At 54.1% G+C, this 10,590-nt stretch overlaps 1 protein-coding gene across 1 annotated transcript in view; it reads right to left on the bottom strand.

The window, feature by feature from the left end:
- Positions 1 to 3,736: 3,736 nt before the first annotated feature.
- The window catches only part of Stk40 (serine/threonine kinase 40), a 38,067-nt gene continuing 31,213 nt past the window's right edge, over positions 3,737 to 10,590 (bottom strand). The window contains exons 7-11 of the mRNA XM_051171879.1: positions 10,301 to 10,416; positions 8,955 to 9,099; positions 8,670 to 8,789; positions 8,221 to 8,305; positions 3,737 to 5,837 (exon numbers count right to left, since the gene is read on the bottom strand). Coding sequence (XP_051027836.1) covers positions 5,619 to 5,837; positions 8,221 to 8,305; positions 8,670 to 8,789; positions 8,955 to 9,099; positions 10,301 to 10,416 — 685 coding nt within the window. The 3' untranslated portion in view covers positions 3,737 to 5,618. The remainder of the gene's footprint in view (positions 5,838 to 8,220; positions 8,306 to 8,669; positions 8,790 to 8,954; positions 9,100 to 10,300; positions 10,417 to 10,590) is intronic.

The raw sequence follows: 10,590 nt of genomic DNA, 5'->3' as shown, positions 1-10,590 counted from the left end.
ATGGTTGTACATGCCTTTAATCCCAGCACTTGAGAGGCAGAGGTAGGCAGACTTCTATAGTTCAAGGCCAGCCTGGTCTACATAGTGAGTTCCAGGAAAGCAGGGCTGCATATATCCTGTTTTGAAATACAAACAACAACAAACAAAAAAGTAAAAGTCAACAACAAAGTTTAGCCTATGTTTTACACTAAGATAGGAAGGAAGGTTATGGCTTGTGATATATTTGTGTGTCAAAGTGACAAGGGGTCAGTTGTCAGTTTTCGCTGACTTGACAGAAGTTGGAGTCGTTTGAGAAGTAGGAACCTCAACTGAGAAAATGCCTCCACCAGACTGGCCATTTTCTTGATGACTGATATGGACTGTCCCAACCACTGTGGCCAGTGCTGCTCCCTAGGCAAGTATGTCTGGGGTGTGTAAGAAAGCAATCTGAGCCGGTAAGAAGCAAGCCAGTACAAGGCATTCTTCCAGGGCTTTGCTTCAGTGTCTGCCTCCAGGTTCCTGCCTTGACTTCTGACAATGAACTACAACTGTAAAGTGACATAAAGCCTTTTCTCTCCAAGTTGCTTTTGGTTATGATCTTATACGTTATAGCAACAAAAACCTAACGCAGTCACTATGGCAGGCCCCATACCTGACTTGTTATAAATAACAAATGTGTGAATGTTTTGGCTTTATGTATGTCTGTGTACCATGTGCCTGTCTGGTGTCCAAAAAAGTCAGAAAGGGAGGTGGGTGGGTGTCTGATCCCTCTGGAACTGGAGCGTAGACAACTGCAAGCCACCATGTGGGTGTTGGGAGTCAAACTTAGGTCTTTTACAAAAACAAGTGCTCTTAACTGTTGAACCATCTCTCCAGCCCTGTTTTATTCTTTGAAAAACAAATTTACACATACAAGTCTGTGTTTATGTGTGCGCCATGTGTGCAAAGGCTAGAAGAAGCTGTTGCATCCCCTGGATGCAGTGACAGGCAGGACAACCATGAGCACCTGGTGTGGATGCTGGGAACCAAACTCAGGTCCTCTGGAAGAGCATGAAGTGTTCTTTACGTTTTTGAGACAGGGTTTCTCTGTTACACAGAGACCTGGCTGTCCTGGAACTCACTTTGTAGACCAAACTGGTCTCAAACTCACAGAGATCCACCTGCCCCTGCCTCCCGAGTGCTGGGATTAAAGGCGTTCACCACCACAGCCAGCCTGCATTAAATATTCTTAACCAATGTGCCATCCATTTCTGGCCCCTTCCCTGATTTGTTGTTGTTGTTGTTTTGTTTTTGGTTTTATGAGACAGGGTTTCTCTGTGTTACAGCCCTAGCTCCTGGCTGTTCTGGAACCTGCTTTGTAGATCAGGCTGGCCCTTCTCTGATATTTTATACATGTCAATGTAGTGTATTTTGACGCCAGGCAGTGGTGGCGCACACCTTTAATCCCAGCACTTGGGAGGCAGAGGCAGGTGGCTCTCTGAGTTTGAGGCCAGCCTGGTCTATAAATCAAGTGCAAGATAGCCACTGCTACATAGAGAAACACTGTCTCAAGGGGGTGGGGGAAGGGTGTATTTTGATCAAAAACAGTTGAAACTTTTGGAGACAGTTTCATGGCTTCTGGGAGTGACCTTGAACTTCTGAGCATCTTGCCTCTCTACACTTCCCATGCTGCCATTATGGAGTTCTGGGAGTTGCATCCAGGGCCCCATTCATGCTAGGCAAGCTACAGCCCTAGGCTTTACTATGAAACCCTTACTGGCCGGGCGTGGTGGTGCATGCCTTTAATCCCAGCACTCGGGAGGCAGAGGCAGGTGGTTCTCTGTGAGTTTGAGGCCAGCCTGGTCTACAGAGTGAGTCCAGGACAGCCAAGGCTACAAGAGAAACAACAACGAGAGAGAGGGGGGAGGAGAGGGGGAGGGGTAGAGGAGAGAGGGGGAGAGAAAGAAACCCTTACCGGCCTGAACTTGCCATGCAGACCAGGCTAGTCTCAAAATTGCAGAGATCGGAGAGCTGGGATTACAGATATATGCCACCATACCTGGTTACACCTAAGTTTTTGTTTTTCAAGACAGGTTCAGTCTCTCTGTGTAGCCTTGGCTGTCCTGGACTCACTTTGTAGACCAGGCTGGCCTTCGAACTCAGAGATCTGCCTGCCTCTGCCTCCCGAGTGCTAGGATTACAGGTGTGTGCCACCATGCCCGGCCCTACACCTAAGTTTTAAGAGGCTCTTTCCTGTCCCCATAGCACCTGGACTGTCAGGGGTAGAAGAAAGGAGGCTGGGGACAAGTCTTGCCACTCACAGTGGAGTTGGAAAGTGCTCAGATTCAAGGCAGAGCTGGGGGTTTACAGGGAGGACTGTGAGGGAGACATGTATGTCACCTAGCCCAGCTCCAGGGACAGACCTGAGTGCAGCAGCAACGGGGTGAAGAAGAGACAGATGTACAGAACACTGGGATCAGGCAGTCTAGGCTCTCGGGTGGAGAAACTTCAGCTTGCTTATAATATAGAGTTGAAAAAAAAAAAAGACCCGAAATCTGATAATTAGTAAAGAATAAACAGCCCCAGTGCAGAAAAGCTAATCAGGGGGTGGAGAGTCAGCCCAAGTGTTTGAAGAGCACTGGCTGCTCTCCCAGAGGACCAGGGTTCAACTCTGAGCACCCACATGGTGCCTGTGACTCCTAGTCCTGGGATCTGATGCCCTCTTCGGGCCTTTGTGGGCACTAGGAACACAGGTAGTACAGAGACATAGACATGAAAGATAAGGTTTTTTAAAGAAAGAAAATTTGAGTGTCTAAACAGGGCCACTTTGCTTTGTCTGCTAAGGCAAAAACAAGGCAAACTAGGCAGTTCTGAGCACCAGCTGAGTGCCAGACCAATTCTGAGGGCTGAGGACACAGGGGAAGACCTGGACAGCCCCAGAGACACTTGTACCCAAAGTAGGAGGTTGTGAATGGAGAACAGACCCAGGACAGCAACTGGTGGTCTGAGAAGGGCAGGGCACCTCATGGTAGTGCATCTAGGCCACAGAGTAGTGTGTGTGTGTGTGTGTGTGTGTGTGTGTGTGTATGAGAGAATGTGTGGGCTGTGGGGAAGGGGCAAGGCAAGGCAGCCATGGGAATCGGGGTCCTGTCTGGGAAGTCTTTTTCTTCCTTGCCCAGCGAGGGCTGGCCTAGCCTACCTCTCCCTTCTCCAGGAAGCTCTCATGATTTTTTGGCTTTGCTGGGAAGTACACTGTACAGTCTAAACTTAGGCAACGGAAGGAAGGCAGGCAGGAAGGCACCCCAGGGGTTCCCAAGGAGGGGAGGGTAGTGCAGGAAAAGGCCAGGCCGGCTAGCTTCTTATCCCAGCTCCCTGGACCGGGCATGTGGGTGCACGGTGGCTCCCGACACTGGATTTTACAGAGGGTGCAGATGGCTCTCTAGTTGTCAAGTCCCTGCCATTCCTGCCTACAGTGGGCAGAAGCAGAGCCAAGTCAAGCTAGAAGCGTTCACTGGGCACTGGCAGGAGGCAGGCCATCCTGCTACTGACAGCATGGCTAGAAATTATGGTGACCAGAGATGGCGGGCTAGAAGAGGACAAGAACAGAGGCGTGCGGCAGGCCATGGCGGCTCCAGATCAGGAAGTTTTATTGCTGACATGCAGGAAGAGTCCCCATGTAGTACAAAAATACGTCTTTATACAAACTTTTTGTGACTTTTTCCATTTTGGTTTTTTTTGTTTTGTTTTTGATTTTTTTTTTTTTTTTTTTTACTTTTTTTGTTGTTTTTTAACAGGACTTCTCAGTGTGTGACACCAGTGAGGGCAGGCCCAACCTCCTCTCATCTGCAGTGCCAGAAATACCATCAGACCCAGGGTTGACCTCAGAAGGAACCAGGCTGTCTGATGGGCTCTACAGACCTGAAGGTATTGCTTTTAAAAGGTGGGCATGTGGAAGCAGACCTGAGGGGCTAGGCGTGACTCTGCCCAGGAGGACCCTAGCCAGGCCTCAGAGCCTCACTGGAGGGCAGTCATGGGCTAGGAGCCCAGGCTGACTTCTGCTCCCTTGGGAGACTTTTCATTATCAAATAAATATAGAAAAGAGCCCCCTCCCAGCACCAGGCCCTGACTCTCAGCGGCCGGCTGGCTGAACTAGAGGCAGAGCTGGGTGCTAGGGGAGTACCTGGGCTCAGGTGGGCTCCCACAGACCCAGCAAAACAGGCGCGGGTGCCCAGGGCTGGACAGGGGGCACAGGAGGAAGGGGCATGGGCGGCCCTGCTACTGCTGGCAAGAGGTGGCCCCATTTTTTTCCAGATGGGGAAACTGAGGCACAAGGAGGTTTGGGAACTTGCCCAAGGTCACTCACAGTGAGTCAGCTTTTCAGGGGGTGAGGAGCAGCTCACACTCTAGGGAATATGGTCTCCCCAAGAGGCAGGAAGGGTCTGCGACTGCCAGGATGGGGACAGCGCCCTCTTGAGAGTACATGGGGTGTAGGCCTCCAGAGAAGGATCTTTGCTTGGCACTTGGTGCGCCAAGTCCAGTGCAGGGAGGGGCATTCTGGAGAGAACAGCATTTCTGGCAAGACGGGCATCCACTTCAAAATTTTCGGCTCAAAAGGGTAGCAGGGCTGTTCTCAAGACAGGTAGGTAGGTCCCCATCCCTACAGATTTCCCTCCCAAGTCTTCCACCCCCAAGCAGGCATCTGCCCAGGTCTGCTGGGAGAGATACCACATCTGAGGCAGGGTGGGAGGCTCTCTGAGCACAAGTGGCCTGTCCTCAGCAGGCCAAGAGCATCCTCCAAAGTTGGCCACAGGTCCCTTCACACTGTCTATGCTACCTGGGTACCACATGAAGGATGGAGGAGGCAGGACTAATGCGAATGTGCAGCACCTCAGAGAAGCTACTGAGACAGAGAAAGAGCCAAGTCTTGAAACAGAGGGCCTTGGAGGGTCGTGAGCAAAGAGGAACTAGCAAGAGAGCTCCTAGGTGCCTGGGGGTGAGAAGGGAGCCTAAGTACAGATGTGGGCCCTGTAATTCAGCCAGGCTGGGGGACAGAGTAGCCATGGGCTGAACCTAGAGAGGGGAGAGAAGTTGGATTCAATAAAAAAATAAATATATTTGAATTGGGCAGGAGATGAGGTGAAAGTGTCCCAAAGCTTAGACTGAGGACAGCCCCAGGGGAAGGGGCAGTGGTGGGGACATGGACGGTGGGAAGGGGTGCTTACTGGGCGCCAGCAGCGAGCTGCATGGTCAGCTTATATGGACTGTGGGGAGCAGTGGGCTTGCCAGACTGCAGCTGCTCCAGGGCCTGGGCTGCGAATGTAGGCTCCCCTCTTTCCTCCTGGCACTCAGTCCAGAGACAGCGGGGTTAAAGAGACAGAGGTAGATTAAAATGTCATGATTAGAAGCAGATTAGGTATCTAGAATTCTCAGATTAAAAAACAAAAACAAAAACAAGAACAATCAAGCAATCATCCCAAAAGGTAGCTTTGTGGTACCTCTGTTGACCCTGGCTATGAGCTGGGCTGTCCCTACCCTGCCCTGTCCCCATTGCAGCCTGGGAGAGTCAGTTCAGCACTGCTGGGCCCTAGCCCAGGCCCAATGGCTGGGCCTCAGGTGGGCTGAGGAGAGGTGTGCTAGGGCCAGCGCTCTAGCTGAGAGCACTATTTCCGCAGATAGCGCTGGGCCAGGATGGCTGTGTCCAAGGAGGTCATGGGCTGTGCATCGTGGCCAAGCCGTCGCACTGGTGGCATACTGCCGAACTGCCGCTTGGGCACCCAGGTCCGGGCCTCGTGGATGGAGCTCTTCTCTTCAGCAAGCAGCAGTTGTTGTCGCATGTAGTTCTCAAACTCGTACTGGGAGCATTCCTCTGTTACCTTTGCCTGTGAGGCCGAGAGACCAAGGTGAAGCCAGAACACAGGGAGCCAGGGCTGGGCAGTGTGGCTGGCGAAGTCACGCTTCCCGGGTACCACCATCCAAGCCCCTTCTTCCTAGAGGCTGAGTGTGGGGCCCTCCCCTTGCTGGCTGACAGAGTGGCTGCCGTAGGCTCTAGCTGAGCACAGCCCAGTCCTGACCTAGATCTTTGCCTTTCAGGGTGCATAAGCACCTTCACCACAGTGTGTGTGTGTGTGTGTGTGTTGGGGGGGCGTGCAGGGGTGTGTGCATATGTATGAGGGTGGGGCACAGGGGTGTGCATGTGTATGAGGGTGGGGCACAGGGGTGTGTGCATATGTATGAGGGTGGGGCACAGGGGTGTGTGCATGTGTATGAGGGTGGGGGCACAGGGGTGTGTGCATATGTATGAGGGTGGGGCACAGGGGTGTGTGCATATGTATGAGGGTGGGGCACAGGGGTGTGCATATGTATGAGGGTGGGGGCACAGGGGTGTGCATATGTATGAGGGTGGGGGCACAGGGGTGTGTGCATATGTATGAGGGTGGGGCACAGGGGTGTGCATATGTATGAGGGTGGGGCACAGGGGTGTGTGCATATGTATGAGGGTGGGGCACAGGGGTGTGCATATGTATGAGGGTGGGGGCACAGGGGTGTGCATATGTATGAGGGTGGGGCACAGGGGTGTGTGCATATGTATGAGGGTGGGGCACAGGGGGGTGCATATGTATGAGGGTGGGGCACAGGGGTGTGCATATGTATGAGGGTGGGGGCACAGGGGTGTGTGCATATGTATGAGGGTGGGGCACAGGGGTGTGTGCATATGTATGAGGGGGGGGCACAGGGGTGTGCATATGTATGAGGGTGGGGGCACAGGGGTGTGCATATGTATGAGGGTGGGGGCACAGGGGTGTGTGCATATGTATGAGGGTGGGGCACAGGGGTGTGTGCATATGTATGAGGGTGGGGCACAGGGGTGTGCATATGTATGAGGGTGGGGCACAGGGGTGTGCATATGTATGAGGGTGGGGCACAGGGGTGTGTGCATGTGTATGAGGGTGGGGCACAGGGGTGTGCATATGTATGAGGGTGGGGCACAGGGGTGTGTGCATGTGTATGAGGGTGGGGCACAGGGGTGTGCATGTGTATGAGGGTGGGGCACAGGGGTGTGCATGTGTATGAGGGTGGGGCACAGGGGTGTGTGCATGTGTATGAGGGTGGGGCACAGGGGTGTGCATGTGTATGAGGGTGGGGCACAGGGGTGTGCATGTGTATGGGGGGGGGGCACAGGGGTGTGTGCATATGTATGAGGGTGGGGCACAGGGGTGTGCATATGTATGAGGGTGGGGCACAGGGGTGTGCATATGTATGAGGGTGGGGCACAGGGGTGTGTGCATGTGTATGAGGGTGGGGCACAGGGGTGTGCATGTGTATGAGGGTGGGGCACAGGGGTGTGCATGTGTATGAGGGTGGGGCACAGGGGTGTGCATGTGTATGAGGGTGGGGCACAGGGGTGTGTGCATGTGTATGAGGGTGGGGCACAGGGGTGTGCATGTGTATGAGGGTGGGGCACAGGGGTGTGTGCATGTGTATGAGGGTGGGGGCACAGGGGTGTGCATGTGTATGAGGGTGGGGCACAGGGGCGTGCATGTGTATGAGGGTGGGGCACAGGGGTGTGCATGTGTATGAGGGTGGAGGTGCAAGGGTATCTCCTCACAGAGGGTCTCTGGAACTCTGAGAGGCTGCCAAGGTTAAGAGCAAAGCCACTTTCTGACCCATGGCCTCAAATGAGCTCCTTCCCTCACAGGCAGGCAAAGCAATACTGCAGTTCTGACTAGCGGACGGCAGGGTTTTGGAACACAGTTCTCCAGCTGCCAAGCTGTGTGGCAGTTTACCTCTCTGATCCTCAGATAAAAATAGGTCCCACAGGCTTCCGGGTGGACTGAATGGGAGCCAGGCAGGCTTCCAGGCACGGCTCCTTCTGGTCCCCAGGCCCCGGTTCCCCCCTGGGGGGGTGCCCTAAGACCTCCTGTTGCTACCTAGCATGCACATCTCTGTCCCTACCCCTAGTCCAGCACTTTCACCAGTGCAGGAACAGGAAGGAGAGAGAAGGGATAAATGAATCCTCTAAGAACTGAAAGCAGGAAGGGTGAGAGAACCAGTGAGTCAGAGGGACAGAAATGTGACTTGGGCAGGAAGAGAAAGCCCCCGGAAGCCCAGATGGCTGCCTGGCACTGGGGCCTCCCCCATCTCGGCTATCTCTTCTCAGGCTGGGGACCTGCAGGTGGACAGACACAGGGCAGGCCAGAGGTACCTTTCCATTGCAAGGGCTGGGGAAGGAAGCCCTGCCCCTGCCACCCATCCCACACTCACCTCCTGGGAGCTGTCAGAGTTGCTCATTTGGTCATCGATGTCAGGGACCACTTGCAAAGGCCCACTCAGAGAGGACAGGGACTGCCTGCAGGGGACGTGGCCACATCAGATTAGACAGGTCCTTACTGCTCCTGACTTGCCTTCAGTCAGTTACCTTAGAGCCAGTCAGTACCTGCCTAACATGGCTGACTGCTCTGAGTCTCTGTCTCTTTGTCCAGTAAAGAGGGGGCATCTGCTGTAATGGCTGTGGTAAGAACTCAGCGAGGCAATGCCTACTTCACAGCTGGCATGTCTGGCAAGCAAGAGATACCCACTCTGCACTCTGCCTACACCTTCTTAGCCCCACCTTCTGGATGATTTGAAGCTGATGGCACAGCAGAGCAATGGGCTGCTCTCCTGGGCAGGGCAGCAGAGCATCTGTGCTCCCAGCCTTGAACAGGCCCACTTACCAAGATGCAATGATGGCACTGAGGGCCTCTAGGACATCAGCAGCAGCCAGGCGTTGCTGGGGGTCAAGGACCAGCAGTTTCCGGATAAGACACACTGTGTTCTCAGAGACCCTCCCATCCCTAGATGGGGAGGAAGAGGAAGAAGTCTCAGTGGGGTGATGAGGGATAGGATTGTGGGGGAGGGGAGGTGGGGAGGGCTTTGACCTAAGACTCCCAGGCCCCAGGTGGTGTTGCTGTCTGTTCACGGAAATCCCTTCCCTACCGCTCCCAAGAGGCAAGACTCACTCGGGGATGGTGTACTCGGCAGCTTTGATCTTGCGGAAGAGCTCCTGTGGGATGCTGTCGTAGAAGGGGAACTGGCCATAGAGCATGGTGAAGAGCACCACACCCAAGGCCCACATGTCACTAGGCTTGCCCCGGTATGGCCGGCCTGGGGACAAAGGACATTCATAGTCAGAGGGAAGGATGTACCCTGGCAGCTGCTCCTCTGAATCCTCTTACTCCTGGGGCAAGCACAGTGGTGCGCTCCGAGCTCCTGCACACTTGCCAGGCCCTCACTCCCCTGCTGACCCCTGGCCATGTACGGCCACCCACCATGCCCTGCTCTGTGGGGCTCTGTACCACCTTCTCCATCAGCCTAGTAGACTCTGGGAGCTCGGCCTGAGTCTACCACACCCAGGAAGGCAGCTCCCAGAGCGGGTGGTTGGCATGTCTGTAGACACAGCTGGCAGCCACTCACACCCCCACCCGTCACTCCCATCTCGCCTGGTTCCTTCCCAGCGTTTGTCACCATCTGCCAGGCCCCCTACTAGATGTGAGGTTCTCTGACATAGGCGCGTTGCCACTGCCTGGGCCCAGCCTAGATAGTAACCTCTGTCGGCTTCCCTTGTTAGTGGTGCCAGGATCCCCACCATAGGGAGGGGGCATGGAAAGAAGACCGTAATGGGACACATGGGACAAAGAAGCAAGAGAGACTACTGGGAGGGAAAAGGGAACTAGGAAGGACATGGAAGGAGTGGGGAGGACAAACAGGGACAAAGAAAGAGGCCTGAAACTGAAAACGCCGCAGTGAAACTGGTTACTAATTTTTGAAGGTGCCAAACAAAAAGGTCACCTTACTGTGGGGTTTTGTGAGATTGTCCTTAGGGTAGTAGTACAGCTTGCTTTGGGAGCAAGGTCTTGTTACATGGCCCAGGCTAGCCTAGAACCAAGATCCTCCTGCCTCTGACACCTGTGTGCTGGGATGCTGGAAGTGTGGCACCACTCGGCTTCTAGTTTTAACACTGCATAGATGCCACATGTGGGGGAAGAGTGGTCTCACTCTTGTTTTGGAGACAGGGTTTCTCTGTGTAGCCTTGGCTGTCCTGGACACACTTTGTAGACCAGGCTGGCCTCGAACTCTCAGCGATCCACTTGCCCCTGGGATTAAAGGTGTACATCAGCACTGCCCTGCATTGGGGAAGATGTCTTACCTACCCTTTATATGCTCTTGTGGAACTCCATTCCTCCCTCTCTCCTAGCTGTAACCTGACGTGGGCATGTGACCAGTCTGGGCTCAGGGAGCCCTAGCATGTAGTCCAGGTTCTGCCCACAGGTCACCATCTGTTTAAGGACTGTACTGCCACACGTACCACTGAGCACATCAGGACTGATGTAGGCAGGGCTCCCCCTCTGGTCCTTCAGCAGGTCCCCCTCACTCACGAGGTGCTTCCCAAGGCAGAAGTTGGTGATTGTTATCCGATGGGTCCTAAGAACAGGAGGCAGACATCGTGTGGGTCAGGCCCCCCTATTCTAAACAAAGCAAGAGGCCACTGTAAGTGCAGCCGCCGCCCCTGCTGCTCTAGCTCAAGCTCAGAGCTCAGAACAATTCCCAGACTTTTACCAGTATTCAGGAGTGGGAGTGACCTGGAACTTCAATATG

Source organism: Acomys russatus, chromosome 29 (genome assembly GCF_903995435.1).
Source record: "Acomys russatus chromosome 29, mAcoRus1.1, whole genome shotgun sequence".
Taxonomy (NCBI): domain Eukaryota; kingdom Metazoa; phylum Chordata; class Mammalia; order Rodentia; family Muridae; genus Acomys; species Acomys russatus.
Note: the sequence above shows the minus strand (reverse complement) of the source record. Positions and strands in the feature narration are given on the sequence as shown.